General features: G+C 48.1%; 9 protein-coding genes across 9 annotated transcripts; 6 read left to right on the top strand and 3 right to left on the bottom strand.

Moving 5' to 3' along the window:
- Positions 1-5: 5 nt before the first annotated feature.
- I303_100250 (uncharacterized protein) lies at positions 6-1042 on the bottom strand (the record flags this gene model as incomplete). The annotated part of the gene is made up of 5 exons (XM_018403623.2): positions 6-74; positions 222-288; positions 465-518; positions 657-724; positions 860-1042. 5 exons carry the CDS (start codon positions 1040-1042, stop codon positions 6-8), a joined length of 441 nt encoding a protein of 146 aa, XP_018266277.2.
- A 912-nt stretch (positions 1043-1954) lies between these two features.
- Positions 1955-2259, top strand: I303_100249 (uncharacterized protein; the record flags this gene model as incomplete). Its single annotated transcript, XM_018403622.1, has 2 exons — positions 1955-2011; positions 2083-2259. The coding sequence occupies 2 exons, from the start codon at positions 1955-1957 to the stop codon at positions 2257-2259; spliced, it is 234 nt and encodes a 77-aa protein (XP_018266276.1).
- Positions 2260-2718: 459 nt separating this feature from the next.
- I303_100248 (uncharacterized protein) lies at positions 2719-3451 on the top strand (the record flags this gene model as incomplete). Its single annotated transcript, XM_018403621.1, has 3 exons — positions 2719-2871; positions 2998-3121; positions 3300-3451. The coding sequence occupies 3 exons, from the start codon at positions 2719-2721 to the stop codon at positions 3449-3451; spliced, it is 429 nt and encodes a 142-aa protein (XP_018266275.1).
- A 493-nt stretch (positions 3452-3944) lies between these two features.
- I303_100247 (uncharacterized protein) lies at positions 3945-5328 on the bottom strand (the record flags this gene model as incomplete). Its single annotated transcript, XM_018403620.1, has 4 exons — positions 3945-4561; positions 4700-5050; positions 5136-5235; positions 5308-5328. The coding sequence occupies 4 exons, from the start codon at positions 5326-5328 to the stop codon at positions 3945-3947; spliced, it is 1089 nt and encodes a 362-aa protein (XP_018266274.1).
- Positions 5329-5805: 477 nt separating this feature from the next.
- Positions 5806-7113, top strand: I303_100246 (uncharacterized protein; the record flags this gene model as incomplete). Its single annotated transcript, XM_018403619.1, has 2 exons — positions 5806-6586; positions 6677-7113. 2 exons carry the CDS (start codon positions 5806-5808, stop codon positions 7111-7113), a joined length of 1218 nt encoding a protein of 405 aa, XP_018266273.1.
- Positions 7114-7382: 269 nt separating this feature from the next.
- On the bottom strand, positions 7383-9502 carry I303_100245 (uncharacterized protein; the record flags this gene model as incomplete). Its single annotated transcript, XM_018403618.1, has 2 exons — positions 7383-8217; positions 8301-9502. 2 exons carry the CDS (start codon positions 9500-9502, stop codon positions 7383-7385), a joined length of 2037 nt encoding a protein of 678 aa, XP_018266272.1.
- A 272-nt stretch (positions 9503-9774) lies between these two features.
- On the top strand, positions 9775-12586 carry I303_100244 (uncharacterized protein; the record flags this gene model as incomplete). The annotated part of the gene is made up of 5 exons (XM_018403617.1): positions 9775-9809; positions 9866-9957; positions 10014-10132; positions 10193-10234; positions 10310-12586. The coding sequence occupies 5 exons, from the start codon at positions 9775-9777 to the stop codon at positions 12584-12586; spliced, it is 2565 nt and encodes an 854-aa protein (XP_018266271.1).
- A 581-nt stretch (positions 12587-13167) lies between these two features.
- Positions 13168-13971, top strand: I303_100243 (uncharacterized protein; the record flags this gene model as incomplete). The annotated part of the gene is made up of 3 exons (XM_018403616.1): positions 13168-13350; positions 13470-13664; positions 13822-13971. 3 exons carry the CDS (start codon positions 13168-13170, stop codon positions 13969-13971), a joined length of 528 nt encoding a protein of 175 aa, XP_018266270.1.
- A 540-nt stretch (positions 13972-14511) lies between these two features.
- I303_100242 (uncharacterized protein) lies at positions 14512-15233 on the top strand (the record flags this gene model as incomplete). Its single annotated transcript, XM_018403615.1, has 3 exons — positions 14512-14712; positions 14807-14983; positions 15108-15233. 3 exons carry the CDS (start codon positions 14512-14514, stop codon positions 15231-15233), a joined length of 504 nt encoding a protein of 167 aa, XP_018266269.1.
- Between the last annotated feature and the right edge of the window lie 1575 nt (positions 15234-16808).

Genomic DNA, 16808 nt, shown 5'->3' with positions numbered 1-16808 from the left:
ATGAGTCACTGTACAGAGCACAAGGACTCAGAAGCGATCGGACCGGAAGGCTTGATCGTCTGTTCCGGTAGAATCTGATGCAGCAGAATGAGTATCGTCTCAGCGATTAGCAGAACAAGATTGCCATTGTACTGTTGAATGGAATCAAGGGCGAAATCGAGATCGACATCGAGATCGAAAGTGGCACTGAGGACGAAAATCATATGGTGGATTTAGCTCACGTTGACCATCCTAGCATGCATGGGAACCATCACGCCCCCCGGAAAAGAAGTACCTTCGGGAATGTAGCTATGATGAGGTGAGGTATATCAGATAGCAGCTCGACATTTTCCGATTTTTTTTTTTTTTGGGACGCGGGGTTATATTCATTGACAATTCATTGGCGCAATGGACTGACAGAATGGATGAGTAAATTAAGGCAAGGAAAAGGAGGCCAGGCAACAGGAAGGTCAAAAACGACTCACCCGCCATATTTCAGGATTGTCATCTCAGGCATCTGAGCTCCAAGGGGTAAGATACTTTGCGTAGATTACATGTCAGATCAGCGTCGGTGTATAAAGATTCACCGAGTCGAAAGAAAAGATGGATTTGATAATGTTCAGACTCATGTATGTAGATCGTTTTAAAACACTGGACACTGAAAGTAAGTCACTCACGTTCCAGCCGGAGCGTAAAATCCTTCCTGAGGCACGAACAGGATATTCTGTAAACAGGCATCTTCGTCCTGTGTCCACATTTGCATTTCTCAGTATCAATACACAGCGAACACCGGGTTGAGAGGCAAGATGTGTCCCATCTCTGATCGTCTCAGCACGGCCGGATGACTTGCAGGCAACACGTATGGTGTGAGGCTACTTACAAACTCGACATTCGCCCAAGATGGTCTCCACTGCCCCTCTTTCGGATGCTCATTCTCCAACTCACCCGAGCTGATCAATTCTTCAACTGTCGCAGGATTAGCTTTGGCCAGATAAGCTTTTCGTTGAGCTCGGACATCTGCTTCGCTCTTATTCTTGTCTTTGCTTTTGGAGGAGGAGGACATCTTGTTGAATTACTGAAAGGTATCAGCAAGATACAGTAAACGACGGCCGTGCCGAATGCTTACAGGTAATTTACTGCATATTGCCCATTTTAAGCTTGATGCAGTCTATATAGGTGATATCTAATCTGATAAGCGCCCACATAAATAATGCACCCCAAGAATGGCTCTTGATACACCTTTGTCCGTCGGCTCCATCGGGTTTCTGTACTCGTACCAGCGATTCACACCATCCTTTCATTGGAACTTGGCATTTACCGATGAATTCATGTGTTTCATCCTTACCAAGACGTTCCAAAGGGATGAGACAAGGATTCTTCGGCCGAGCGCACCCACTCTGAGGCATGCTCTGATGGTCGCAGCTTGATTCGAAGCTCGCTTGGTAGGTTGGCCGTCCTTTCAAAATCGGCTTGGGGTATCATAATGCTCAGTCCTTTGTCTTGTGGATCTCCGTTTCATCTTGAGGGGGACTGGCCAGTGTTATTGCGGTGTAGCGGTGCGACGGTAGCCAACTTTATGCTGTGGTATAAAGTTTGAAGTTTGACCGCCTGACGAATGCGCAATCGTACACTGTATGTGCACCGTCGATCGTTCTATATGTTCGATGAATCCTTCGTTGGAATTAGGACGATGTCTTCAGTCTGTCCCGCGTATGAAGGTGATCAAGTTGGCTGCTGCCCAGGAGAAAAATGTAGTCTTCAACATCATACTCAATGCCCTTATTCCACCACGGAGTCAAACAGCCCACGATCGGATCCGCATCAGCGTCAGTACCAGTATCATCTGGATCTTCAGTGTGGTGGGAAGGATATCTGTCCTGTGTGGAGATTGAAAATAACAAGATCCGAGCTAGAATTTCTTATCATCCTCCAAGAGATGATACCCCACATCTTCACCAGTCCGCACGACTACGAGATGGCTTTAGCGCCTGCGTTGGGGTATCTGAGAGCGAGTGAGCTGGCACAAGCCATGGTGGGTTTCATCTTGGTTCCCACGTTCTTAGCGTATTGCATCATTGCCATTGACCAAGATCATGTGAACAGGTGACTCCCTCAAGCGAGAATACGGTTTCGTTCTCGTTCTCGTACGTCTCGCCAGGCGGTCAACGACGTGAAGGACTCGCGGAAGAAGTGTATCATCATCGGATGTGCGTCGAGAAGCCTTTCGAAGCAGATGAGATTGTACTAGTATCTTTGAGTGGGAAGTCAGATGGAAGTTAGGAGGCAGGGCATGCCACTCACACTGTGGCGATGGAACCAAACAAATCGACCGATCGGAAGATTGCTGACGTCATTTGACATCGTGCAAGTGACTGGCCTTACCACCAGTCCTCACATTCGCAATCGCACCGTATAGAATCGCATCGTGTTAGATCGTATAAGTCCACAACCACTACAACTACAAACTACAATCGAATCCACAGAGTCCACTCATAAGAGTACGTCCTGATCCAGTCCAACTTATCGACCACTTAGCAGTCCTAAAGTTCATTAATCAGCCCACTTAGCTTACTCGCTCAGATAAACAGTATGTCCATGCTCATATCCAGACCCTCAACCTCCATTATATGTACTCTCAAATCCAGTAAACAATCTCTAACACGAATTTCACCCCTTACCTATTCCCTAACTGCTTCTCGATCATTCTCAACCACGAAAGCAGGATTACAGCCAGGCAAGATGTCTCCACCTCAACACAAGATGGCTCATTTCCCCAGAATCACCACTTCCCTCCCCTCCGAGCACGGGGAATTCCGAAATGTCCTCTGGACAGGAGAGAGTAGTCAATTGGTACTTATGACTATCCCCGTTGGAGGTGAGATCGGTGAAGAGGTACGTTGTCATCTCCTTCAGCCTTTGCGCCTACTGCATCCCGCGTTTTGCACCCGTACCCTATCAGAGACTCTCGTTTGGGACGATGTCAGAGAGGTGAAGAGCTGAATATGGGGGAATTGACAGGTCCACCACGTAGATCAACACCTGATCTTCACCTCCGGAACGGCCAAAGCGATCATTGCAGGCGAAGAGAAAGAGATCAAGGCTGGAGATTTGGTGATCGTGCCTCAAGGGACCAAGCATAATTGTGAGTGCCGTTCTTCTTTCTCCTTCTTCTTCTTGATCGATTTTCCTCGATTCACTGTGAGATGTGTCTCGCGCGATCTTTCATGGCATGCGAGCGTGTTGTACTCTGGTCATCCCAGTGGGAATGAGTATCATCAATGATCTATCAACTGATATGGCTTGGCTCATTGTTGCAATAGTCATTAACTCCGGACCCACCCCACTCTCGCTGTTCACGGTCTATGCACCTGCCGAACACGCCGAAGGAGCCGTGCACAAGACCAAAGAGGAGGGCGATGAATTGGAGGACGCTGGAAAGGATGAAGCGCCCGAATGGGCTCAAAAAGAGTAAAGGTTGATCTGCATGAAGTGTGCGATCAACTGGTAGGGGAACAGGGGAGAAGTGAAGTAGAGAAGTAGGGAATCAGAAGTCAATCAATACGATATGAATTCGCATGCGTATCATGCTGATTGCAATCACGCTGAGGGGTCTCGATCGAGGCGAATCGAAACAAGCAAATATACACTATCATGATTAATCTGACCCAGTGAGATCCTTGAGTCTGCCATGATTCCGCTCGCGTTTCCACCTATCAACCCTGCTTGGCAGGTGTGCCATTCACTACTTGTCACCGGAGGAACTGGAGGCGAGTGGGTCGCCATTTGCCGCATTTGATACTGCTGGCTCAAGCGTCGGAAGAATCAATAAACATACATGCTAAGACGAAATATTATGGTTCAAGTATCGACTGGAATACCATACCACCTCTTTTCTCGTGACGGACAATTACAATATCATTTCGTTTTTCAATGTGTGAAGTTTCGCTCTATCTATAAATTGAATTTTAGAAGACAGGTATATAATCGTTGACTCTGTCTTTAGCGTCCTGGGCAATACATTCCGCTATCCAAGTCAAGTTCCTCACTTCCTGTTCTTTGAGCTTGATGAAACTGTAAAACACCGCGAACTGGAATTGTTGGAGGAAAGACTGTTTGTTCAGCTCAACATCGTATTTGAAGAATTCATCTTCTAAGCTCGATCCTTCATTCCCATCATCACCTCCTGCGCCGGAACCTCCCGCGGCGTTTGAGCCTATGTTGGATTTATCGAAGAAGGCTTTATATTCCGAGATATGATCCACACTGGCAATCACCGAATCTATGTCGTCCGCTCGAGCTAACGCGTTGTTACCTTCAGGGTATAGTCGACCGATCGTAGGGAATAATCGGGCTCTCTGTTCTTTGGTGAGTTCGGTACCGAAGGAGTTGATAGTGATGTTCAAAGTTCGACGGTCGGCCTCGAATGAGAGGATCTTGGACATGATTTCGGAAGTGGGCGAAGGGAGGGTCTGGCAGAATTTGTGGAAGTCTTCGAGGTAGGCTTTGTATAACGAGTTTCGGATGATTTCGATATTGAGGTCGTCGAGATCCTGTGCAGAGAGGCAGTCTCTGAAGTAAGGTGCTACGATGCGATACGAGGAACACATAGATCAGCATGCATCGTTCAAGTATCTTGCTTAGTGTATCTACACTGATCCATCCGATGATTATGCAACGGAGGAGAAAATATCAATGATCAGATGGAGAGCGTGCGACTCACCCAAAGGCGTCTCAACGAGGACACTGTGATACAGCTCCTCCACATTCGTAGCCACACAGAGAGCAGGCATCGTATCGAATACTCCTAACGGATGACATCGTTCTAGCAATTCATGGGTATCTCTCTCGTGCAGTGTCCCAAGCGTCAAGAGAATGACGTTATCGATCATGTATGCGTAAGTGATGTAATCCATGAAAGTCGCCAGAGGTTCAACGGCATTGGTGCGCAGGTAGTTGAACTCAGCAACAAGCTTATCGGTGGCTTTGTCTGCGATCGTTGATGTCGATAAAGGAAGGGGTTCGTTGGCTAGGAAGTTGCCATAATCCGTTGAAGAAAGTTGAAGTCGGAAATCTATAGCGTGCAAACACGAAACATCAGTTCCAGCTTGGATTTGACCCAGGTAATTGGGCATCATAAGGAGAAGCTGATGGCTCACCTTCCAGATTCTCGCATTGCGTCAGGTTGTGGTAGTTTGCTTGAGTGAGGAGAGCTCCTTTGTATCCCCTCACTACACCTTCGAGAAAACCGGTGGCGATCTATGGGACAGCGTGGGAGATCAACAGGTGATCGGGAGACGGATAAGCACCTTGTATTCATTGGTTGCTCACATTGAATCCGAGAGCTTCCATCTTGCTGCTCTTCTATATCTCTTATTGGTTTCTTCGCGATGAGGTGTCCGTGCTAATATGTCCGCCGACCAAAGTGAGGCGATAATGCAACAGTCTTTATGATATGCAAAGCCGCCCGAGTCGATAGAGATGATGTCGTTGCTCGTGATCGTACCGAGCTTTTGATTTGCGCCGATTCCAGAAGAGTATGGCTTCAAAGCATACAAGGCAGGCTGAGGATGGTCAAGGTCTTCGCAGCTTGAGATTGCGATTCAATGGTGGTCATTGTAGTATTTTACTGAAGTGCACGTTGACCGGCACCGGGTCATTCTACGTCTTAAATGGGTGACCTATTTATTCCAGCTGAGACTGCATCCTTCAACTTCGCAGGTGGGCCAGAAATTTCAGATTTCATGCGTCGATACTCCAGATATTCGCTCATTTTTCTCAAAGCAGCACGAAGACGCACGAGAGTCTCGACATCAACATAAGACCACCATGTTCATCATATCCAAAGCATCCTCCTCGAGACTACCTCTACCCACAACCCGTATAATCTGCTCGACATGCCGTTCATTCAATTCTACACCCGCGAACCAGGTCAAAAGACCTCAAAAACCGTACGAAGCGCCCGTAGCTAAGATTGATTCGTACGGCAATCGCATACCCATAGATGAGTACATGGAGAACGATAAAGCCGAGATCAACCGACGAAAATTCTTAGAGGGGTTGACTGAACATAAGAGTAGGAGTAATTTGGAGAAATACGGTGGATCAGCGAGATTCGGATTAAGAGGGTCAGCATCTAGATCAAGCGATGACCACGAGTATGAACAGGCAGGCGATGAAGATTGGAGGAACAAAGTAGGAATCAAGTATGATACCGGCTATAATCATCGTCAACCCCAGAATGTGCAGATCAGATTGGGTAGGAAGAAGTTTGAAAGAGCCAATCAAAGTTATCTTGAAGAAGCCAAACGGTTGAACCCAGCTTCTTACTCTAAAGACCATGGGTATGGTCGCGGAAGCGGAAACGAACGGTCGGGCTGGAAGGATGCTAGAGATAGACAGGCTGGATCTGGTTCTGGTAAATCATTTGGTCTTCGCCGGGACCAGGAGTCAAAATCAACATTGACATTGCCTCTGGATGATGGGCACTCTAGACAAAGGCAGGAAAGGAATAATATCCTCATTAAAGCGCCGAAGAAGAGTTTCGGGCTTTCTGCTTTATCCCAATCCAAACCGAGATCGCGTGAAGCTGGCTCATCCGAGCGTGATCGTAAGTCCAGTATGCCCAGTATCCCCAGTCTCACGCGTTGATCTCCTGGATATGGATGAGACGCTAAAAGCTGACTGTTCGATAAGGTAGATAACCCCTCACTTATCCGTCCGGCACCATCAGAATTGAATACGAGATCGGCGATTGCAACGAAAGCAGAGGGAGAAGCGGAAATGGTATTGGCAACGGACACGAAATCACCTAAAACACCTTCGGAACGTTGGGCACCGACCAAGAAGTTGACGTATTCAGCAATGGCGGGGTTGAAGACTCTGCACTCAATGGATCCTGACAAATTCTCTAGAGAAGTTTTATCCAAGAAATTTGGGATCTCACGGGAAGCAGTGACTAGGATTCTCAAATCCAAATATCGTGATTCGAAGAAATCGTCTGATATTGAGGGAAACCAGGTGATACCCGAAGGAGAGGGCAGTAGTAATTTGAAGGGGACTAAGTGGGATAGGGATCCAGGAAGTTCGGAGGTCGTTAGTCCCGTACCTGCTATCTTGCGAGCATACGGGCGATAGATCAGAACATCAGCGCAATGGACAGGTGAATGTCAATGCTGAAAGCGCCATGCACGCTATACATACACGTACTACAATTACAAACGTTTAGCATTTGATCTTCTTGGCCGAAGCTTCCATATTCTACCTGACATGTATATCTCCGCTTGATCTACACCTTTCTACCTGGCCCACGTAGCTCTCATTGGATTAACTCACTTGTGCTCGAGTCTATAAGTCTATAAACACTGCGCATTCTAATCGGGCTGAGGGTGATTGCGAAAACTTCGTTAAGCATCGAGCAGCTTGTTCGAGATTCTCCCCAAGACATCTTCACCGTAATCCACCTGTCTCCTCATGGTCAACTTGTCTTTCCATCTCTGCGCCGATGCCTTGTCGTGGTCCGCTTTCTTCTTCAAGACGGCCAACTTATCCCAAACGACTTCTCCATCAAGATAACATCCTTTCAACCATCTCGTCGGTTCTCCAGGCACAACGACGATTCCTTCCTTCTTAATTTCCTGAGGGGTTTTATCGTGGAAAGACTTTCTAGCGTGAAGTATTCGTCTGTTATCAAATATCACTAGATCGCCCTCCTTCATCAAGAATTCCAATTTGTATTTCGGATCGCTCAGACGCTTCTCAAATTCCGAAATAGCCAGATAGCCTTCTAGTTCCTTTTTCGCTCTTATCGCTGCATCGACCTCCGTGTCGACAGCCTGACTCGCATTGGCGCCTCCCGGATTGTCGACATTGCTGGTGCTGGTGTTGGAGCTGATGCGAGTGTTGGCGGTCGTTTTTGTATCAGGGACTCTTCCATCCCTGAACGGAGGCGACCAATTTATAGCAGCATGAGGGGACGATATCAATTGTTCTTTGTCGTCGGTGATCACCTTGTGATTATACCGCAGAAAATGGTTATCGTTATCGTATATGTATGGGATCGAAGTTTGTTTCAGTGTGGCGTATAGGTCATGGGGAAGGTCGCTAGCTACTTTGAAGGAATCTACAAAGTAGGATGAACCGCCATGTACTCTGTTCCGTAGACAGTGCAGTGCCTGTATTCGGGGAGGTGAGGAGAAATACAGTAGATCCATATGTAATCCCAAGTCGAGGTTAGTATACCTGAAATGACAAAATTTTGCTCGTCAGGCTTACTTGTAAGGCTCCACGACAGAAGAGAAAGCAGAGATACGAGATCTACTCACGCTACATTCTTACTTTGCGGCATACTTTTCACGTCCCATGTTTCTCCATAGAACGTATTCCGTATCTCGCCTATACTGCTGATGACTTTCCTCAAGAAACAATTATCATCGTCTGTCGGAGAAGTCGGTACACCCTCAATCACCACCAAGCCGTAAGTTTGCAGTTGTTCTAGCAATTTCAACATGACCAGTGGATTTGCTCGTTGGTATCTGATCGCGAGTGATTCATACGAAATCCTCGAAGACTGATTGGCTTTTATCGTTGTGGAATCCCAGAGTTTCCTAGTGAAGATTTGAGGCGGGTAATGATCTTCTTCGCTTGAAGTGGTTTTGCACATTCTCCTGAGTTTGGCTTTCGATATGAAAGTCACATGTGGTTTTTCGCCCTCATGATTCCTCCAAGTGATTTTCAGACCCTTGTTACCAGAGATGAAATCGCTCCCTTCTATCTGGGGTCCTGCGCGTGAGTACGCTTCCGCCATTGCTTGACCAGTCGTGAATGTCCTTTGGGATGTGCTGGAGTCCCTACAGATCTTACAGGTACAGGAATCCCGCAGTCTGCCCCAGGTGATCACCGCGTTTTCTGTCGAGAAGGTCTTGCAAACGATATACCCGTCGTACAGCTTCACGTTCTCGTAAGGACTCAACTCGATGACTGTGCCATCTTCTTGGCGATCGCTCCGCTTGTCCACACGAATCACAGGGTTGGCATGAATGGGTTGTATGTATGCTGTCGATTCATGTTGTTGCGATGTTTGAAGTTGTCGACTGGACGAAGTCTCATGTGCTCGATGGCGAAGGGTCTCGGAGAGGCCGGCAGCTGCGGTAGCGAGCTCGAGCGGTTCATCCAGCTCTTCCTCTGATACCGAGTAGCTAGGAGCATAAGGATTTGACTTGAGTTTAGGCGGAGGGAACGCTAGTGGTCTGGCTGAGCCAGAGGCAGCCTGTCCTGCATGGTGCGTCTGAGAAGATCGTTTTAGCTTCGGCTTTGCTATTCCGCCAGTCAGAAGGTCTCCTTCGGAAGCTAAGGAGGCTAAGTTCGCTCGCGAGTATGAGGGTCGAGACGAAGAGGAAGAAGAAGAGGAAGGAGTAGACTCGGAAGTGCTTTGCCAGCGTCTTTGCGCGTTCCGACCGTAGCCACAGACTGATGGTCGTAGTCGATTCGGCGCGCTGAGTATGGTGACAGGTGGTCTGGTCGCCATGATGAGTGTGGGGTGCAGAGACTATCCGGATGATTTGTCCTTGACTTGAGCAAGATATGGAGAGAAGGGACAATGAATTTGAGTGTCAGGGTTTCTGTTGATTTCCGGTTATAGGATGAAAGCGAACACTCGGCACAGTGGACACGTGGGAAACACTATCTTAGCGCTATTATCGTCGACTTTCAGTGCTCAATATAGCGACAGGCATATATCACATCTCTCTAGACGAGGATGAATACTCTGCGGACTCGACTGCAGCGTAGAATGACATCATGAGCTCACGGTACGAGGAAGACGACAACGAGCGGTGAGTCAGTCAAATTTGTCGCATGAAGAAGGCCCCAGCTGAAATCTTGCCAACAGGTTATTCGCGTTTCAACGACTACTTGACGGCTCGCGACATGCCTCAGATCCCGTAGTGAACTTGAAGACTCTGAGGAAGCTATGTGAGAAAGGTAGGTGCCTGCTCGCTACAGGTCTGACAATCTGTGACCACGCCCATGATAAACAGGTATCCCGAATCACCCGCCACATCTCCGACCTCTAGCTTATTCTCTGCTTTTGGAGACTCTACCGCCCGAAAAGAGACTTTGGCGACCTACCTCGAAGCAACAAAGAGATAAATACTATGTGAGTCCCAGCTCTCGCCTCTGAGCACATTCGGAATGCGTGCTCACTGGGCCTTCATAGAATCTGGTGAAGACGTTCATGGAAGAGCTAGAATCACAACCTGTAAGCATTAGCGCCCGGATATTCCTGTCCTGTTGAGTGAAGAGCTCAACTGACGTCTTCATTCTTGGGATACAGAGCTCATCCTCCTCCACTCATGACAAACTCCTACTTGATTTATCGAAGGATCTGAAATCACTAAAATCGACATTCTGGCGGACCAGAACCTCTCCAAACAAATCCTCGCCTTTTCGACCGTTGCAGAACCCTCAATCACCTACAGACGACAAAGTCCAAGAACCCACAGAAAGGGACAGCTCTGACGATGAAGAGTCGGATGGTTCTGTATACCCGGAACCTATCTTGTCTAGACGAGCGCTTTTCAAAAGGATAGACCTGTTGAATGAGATCGAACATAAAGGTGGATTTGGACATGCCGCAAATCAGAAGGGCAAGCAGCGGGAGACCACTAATACTCGGATCTTAGAGTCGGACAAGTATGACAAACGTTCGCAATCAGGTGAAGACGAGGCCAGCCAAGGACAGCCAGAGGAAGGAAAGGAGGAAGAACAGATTATGTCACCTAAAATCACTTTATCCGTCGACCCCTCACCATCGCAGCCCATTTTGTCTAGACTCGATACGATCAAACCTACTCTCATCGACACCTCGTCCACTTCATCACTCGGTCCCAATTCAATGATTGTGCCTGATACCGAAGATAAAACTAACACGCCGACTTCACCTATAACGCTTCTTTCTCCTAAGCCTCTACCCTCCGGCTCAGCATCGCCATCACCGTTTTCCGGCTCACTGTATTACCCAGAAACCAACTCGGAATGTCTGGCTCGCCTGATCTACGTGTTCCTGCGCATAAACCCCCAATGGACGTATCAGCCTTCGTTCGTCGATATCATATCGACTTTCTACCTAATTCATGCGGGCGGAGGCGGGAGTGCGAATTCTCAGAGGATTTTGGATTACCCAGAAGAAAGTACATTTTGGTTCATCATTACCTTCTTCCAAGAATTCGATACCGTCCTCTTGACCTCTGAGGTGGCCGTTGATCAATTGAGCAAGAGGTTGTATTGGATAAATCCGCCTCTCTACACTAAACTGGTCATTGAGAAAGGGATAGACCTGAAGATGTTCGCGTTTAGATGGTTCAGCCATTTGTTCCTGAAAGATTTACCTCTATCAAATATCCCGAAACTGTACGATTTCTTATTGACTGAAGAAGATTCGACACCCAATAATCAGCCGAAAGCCGATCTAGCCATTGATATCGCACTATCAATGATTTTGCTAGTCAAGGATATATTGCTAGAGAAGCCTAGAGCAAAAGGACCGGCTGGTAAGCCAAATGGTCTATGGGGTGTAGAGGACGTCTATATGGATGATGAAGAGGATCAGCAAGAATCACTCATGCGGTGTCTGAAGGTTTTGCGAGAATACCCTCTGCGCCATGTGGGCGGGATCAGTGCCGTCCTAGATATGGCTGCACAGCTGCGGAAGATCCGATTAGACGCTGAGCGAAACGGTGAGAACATCGCTACTTCACCACCGCCGTCTAGAAAAGTGGAAAACGTCCAAGCCAAAAGTAAAGATTCCGGTTCGGTGGGCTCTTCTGCGATCCTCAAAGCAAGTTCATCTTGGTCCAAGGCTATCGGCTCATTCTGGGGCAGCAATAGTAAAGCGATAGGTGAGAATCCAGATGTCTCGCTATCTCAAAACAAAAATTCTCAGGATAGGGAAGAAGCAGTCCTGCGCAATGATGGCTCTGACTCGCAACACCGGGACGGTCAGCCCACATCAAAATCCTCTTTGGTGCAAGCAAGGGAAAGAAGTGATACTCTCGATTCAACAACTTCATCAATTCAAGAACGATTATCAAATCTGACAGCATCAACCCCACCAACGCGCATCAAATCAGCGAGCTCGCCATCTTCGTTGCCCCGACCATTATTGCTTTCTTCTTCAATCTCCACTAGGCGATCTTCGGGCAGTTCATTGACTGGTCTACCGAGATTTCACGGGCCTGGAACGAATGGTCACTCGTCTAGAAGAGATTCGTCGTCAAGTTTAGCTTCTTCGTCCAACCTCTCGTCGCCTGTCAAAAGACAATCGCCTCCTTTGCATAATGGTAATGGTGGAGAAAATGGTGTGCTCAGTCCACCGACTAGTCTCCGGTCGCCGCCTCCTACAGGATTATACAGGATAGGAAGTCGACAGAGGTCGCGTTCATCTCTAGGCGATCAAGCTCTTCCTCCCGGGGTAGGAGTAGATGCGGTGAAGAGGGATCTGAAATATGGAGAAGGTGATACGCCTTCTAGATCAACAACCCCGAGACCCACTAGTTTGACTTTGTCCGATTACTACAAAAGTGAGAACGGGGATGAGCATCATGTGGAGTGAGGTAGCGATATCAATGAGGTTATTATTGATTTGTCTAAGGACTTGTCGGAGTAGTCAATCCGGAAGATATTTGTCCTCATGCATTGTTTGTTACCTTCCCGTTCCTTTGTTTTGTGGCAAAGCGGCTCGCCTCGCCCTCAGGCCCGAACTATCCCTCTGAAAATTCTTAGCTCAGGTTTCTACGCAAGGCTCGGCAAGAGAGCTACGGTTTACCTACTCACCAGACCCCGTCTCAACCGGTATGACCGAGGTGATGACTCAGACCCGAAAGTCAGGTGAGAGGGAGACCTCGAATTCTTCGGACAGTGATGGTCCTTTCTTTAGAGTATAAATTATTGATGTGGCGGATTATTATCAACCCTGGATGCAAACCAAGGGGGCATTCATTGAGTCCGATAGCTACCTATACAACAAAGGTGCCCATTTCGAGTTGTATCGCAATACTAGAGGTGATGCAGGTGTACGAGTCGTTCTTCATTCCATATAAGAAACAGGTGGTCCATTATCGTATCTTATTGTGTATATGCAGCTCTGAAGCATCGTTTATTTGGCAGCTTTACAAATATACAATTGTGTCCACCATGCGAGCAATTCTACTAGGACTCTGTGGCTTGCTTTCAGCCGTTCACGCTGTGTCAGCTCTCAAATCGTCGAACTCTGAATACCCGGAAGCGTCAGGTCCGGCGCATTCGATTCATGCAAGAGACGATGGTTCGGGGATCATCACTTTCTTCCTCGACCAATGGACCGGCGTCGGTGCAGATGTAAGCTGTCTTCAATCATCTCATGACCAAAACAGATATGTTTCTTTTGCTTCGTCTTTCGAGGGTTCCGATGCGTCTGATGTCACTGACGCTGACGTTTCACTGCGTGAGATATGTAGACATGGGGCAACGCGGAAGACGGCTGGGAATACAAGAAGAACTCCGAACCCGGGGTCAAGCGAATTGCTATCGGCGATCCGAACAAACATGAACCGTTCGAAGACGCTTATACCCTGTACGCATATGATGAGCCTCCGGCGGACATGAAGGAGGATGATGCTTGGTTCGAAGAGACGGCTGATAGGAAGAGAAAGGTGAGTCGAGTCACGATGTGTCTGTATGGTTCTGGATGCGCGTCGCCACAGTCTCGCTCCACAACTCTGGATGTAACACCTTGAGACCAAGGCTAGATTTGCACTTTATGAGTACTATAAAGTGGTACCGTATACTGACTGTGGCCATTTACATCAGGTTCGCTTCAAGATCAGTAACCCTTCCGGAGACCTAGAACGCGTGGCTGAGATCCATGTTCACAGGAACGATGAGGAATTGTTCGTCAACAAGGATGGAGCGGGGGTGACATTGGAGAAAACAGATGTACGACCAGGTCGAGAATTTTAGGTAGTCACACTCTCGCTCGCTCTTCATAATCATACCGTACTCTCGTCGTAGTATCATGCTGAAGTACACCCTTATGGTCTCCGATGTGACTATGCCTAAGCTACGGCTCGCAACGGCGATGCGATACTGTAGGACTATACCTAGTGTCTCCAGCTATATGAAACGTGATGCCATCCCTCGATTGCTTCCTTTCACGATCATCCGATGAGTCTCATTGTCCCAGGCCGGCTGGCTATCAGGATCAACGGTGTACATAGCCGAATATTTCAGGAGTACACAGGAATGCATAATTTCCCCTGATTGATCTACGGCAGATCCTGATCGTCGGTCCATGGGTGCTGAAAGGAATGGATCGATCTTTGCTTGAGCTCCTGATCGAATGTAGCTCACTTGCGATCATGCACACTAGCTGAGAAGTCTCATGACTGTCGTTTAAATAGCTGACCCCGTTCGACATTAAGATCTGTTGGTTGTGTCGAGTTCTTGCTTCCTCATACCTCACATTGGGATAATCAGATTCCATTCAGTATTCAAAGCATGATGTTCGTTAACATCCTCGCTCTTCTTCTATCAGCTACACCAGCAGTCTTAGGTCTTCCTTCTAATCCGGCAGTACGAGTGGGGTCGTTTAATCCGCCGAACCCCGAGAGCTCGTCAAGAAACCTCACTATTGGTGCAAGAGACACTGGAGATGCCTTTATCACCTTCCACCTCGATCAATGGACGGTGATTGGCGCAGACGTAAGTGCTTCCTCATTGACTTCGAGTCATGCGAGGCATCGATCCAGTGATTTAGAGTCATCTGCAGTCAGAAAGCTGATCGATGTGGCAACAGTCTTGGGGAAACTCATATGAGCGGAACTCTGAGGCGCAGCCCAGAGCTTGGTCGGAAGGTGGAAAAGAGGGAGATTTCGATAAGGATTTCGAAGAGACTTACTGGCTTTACGCGTACGACGCCCCTAGAGACGATGATCCGGACTGGTGGAAAGGGAAGGAAGCTAGACTGAAAAAAGTAAGCTTCGGCATATCCGGCTCATTCCTGCGCTGTGTCTCGAAATTGCCAATACTGGCACATCAATCCTTCCCGATGACTGAATCCGACTCGCAATGGAACCGCTGACCGCTTTGCCACATAGCTTTATTGCAAGCTCCCGGCAGCCAGTCCGAGCGACGCATACCTTGCTGATGTCTACTTCCATCGAAACCATCAGGAGATTCAGAGAAACGTAGAAGATCGGGGCTTGGTGCTCAAGTGGCTGTAGTCGATATATCAAAGACTCCCTGCTCTGGGTCCACCATTATGCCGGGCGACGAGCTGGTTGATGCGGATCTCTATTGTAGTCTCAAGATGACCGTCCTTTGCGGTGGTGCTTCATCATCCACGCGCGTATAAGATTTGGCTACTCTAGTATCATTATTTGTGAGATGTTATGTATTTCCACGATCCTAATTGACAATGAGCTCTCCCGAGCTGCTGAAGGCATATGAGGCATCGCAGGAGTGGTCATTTACGGTCATAGAAGTACCGTAAGAAGCACCCGATACCGGTAGGCCACTCGAAACATTCGGTAGACCTGCGCACGAGTCACTCCTTCTAGCAGGACACCTGGAAACCGGCGAGACAACTGAACTACTCCTGCCAGGATGCAACAGGGATGGTATGGAGACATCAGACCCGCTCAAATCAGCAAGCACCCCTTGGATGGTGTAATATACTTTGTGCGCTGATCGCAGCGAGGCGATCTAGGGCCGATGATCCTGTACCGAAATAGGGGCTTGACAACAAAGCAATATCATAAGCCATGTCCGAGCCCGTCCATTCCCCATTGTATAGGAGGCAGGGTATTATCTGCTCGGGACACGACTGCAGCTAGCCAACGCTGTACAATTATTATTTTTCTCATTTCTGCCTTGAACCCGGACCATTGAAATCATTGAAGTTCCTTATGTTGTTCAAATTCCTCCTTCTCCTATTACCTCTGGCAAGTTGTACTCCTATCGGTCCACAGAATGGCAAGATGACCCAAGCCTTGGAAAGAAGCTCTCCGAAAGCCACTCTTGCGCGAGATGCTATCACCAGAAGGGCCGGGGATATGAACGGACCGGTGGCTTTCGTGCTTGATCCCTAGATAGTGATTGATTCTACGAACGTGAGTTCCCCATCTGGTCATCGAGATGCAACTCCCCCCCCGTTGGATCTTTTGTCTGTTTGATCCATCATGCCCAAGACAATCTTATATGCTTCTTGACAGAATACGGATCCGGATGAAGACTGGAACTTCAGATTTTACCGGCAGCCCCCTCCAGCCGATAACGTCTGGCCGGGCGGACCCTACGACCCCAGAGAGGGATTCAAGAGAGTCTGACAGATCTACTATTACGACGCACCTCCGGGAGGAGCAACGGACAAGTCCTGGTCCCGCAAGTCTGAGATGCAGTACGAGGTGAGTACATTCCGCATACATTGAGCATGTATCCAGTGTTCTCGTTGAATTGCCTGGCACGCACTGCGCAGTCACGTGTCAAAGTGCCTCCGTTCAACAACGACGATGGTCTTCTCCACGTTGAGGTCCGCCGAGATGGATTTATTTACTCCGGAAAGCCTGGTGTGGAGGGTATACAGCTCAAAAAAGTGGCAATATAATGTGATGTTCGCGAGCTCAGCGCTCCGAAGATACAGTAGAAGCGAACATTCTGCGCGGTGTGTTATATGGATCTTTGTAGCGCTGCCGATACCAACGTGCATAATTCTGTGATTTCAGATACATGTATACATTGTCGAGCCCTCAATCTGTGATCACCCAGCCCCGTATCTCGAACTTTGCTCAATCCTCATT

Source organism: Kwoniella dejecticola, chromosome 1 (assembly GCF_000512565.2).
Source record: "Kwoniella dejecticola CBS 10117 chromosome 1, complete sequence".
Lineage (NCBI taxonomy): Eukaryota > Fungi > Basidiomycota > Tremellomycetes > Tremellales > Cryptococcaceae > Kwoniella > Kwoniella dejecticola.
The sequence above is the reverse complement of the archived record's forward strand: the minus strand, read 5'-3'. Positions and strand labels throughout refer to the sequence as shown.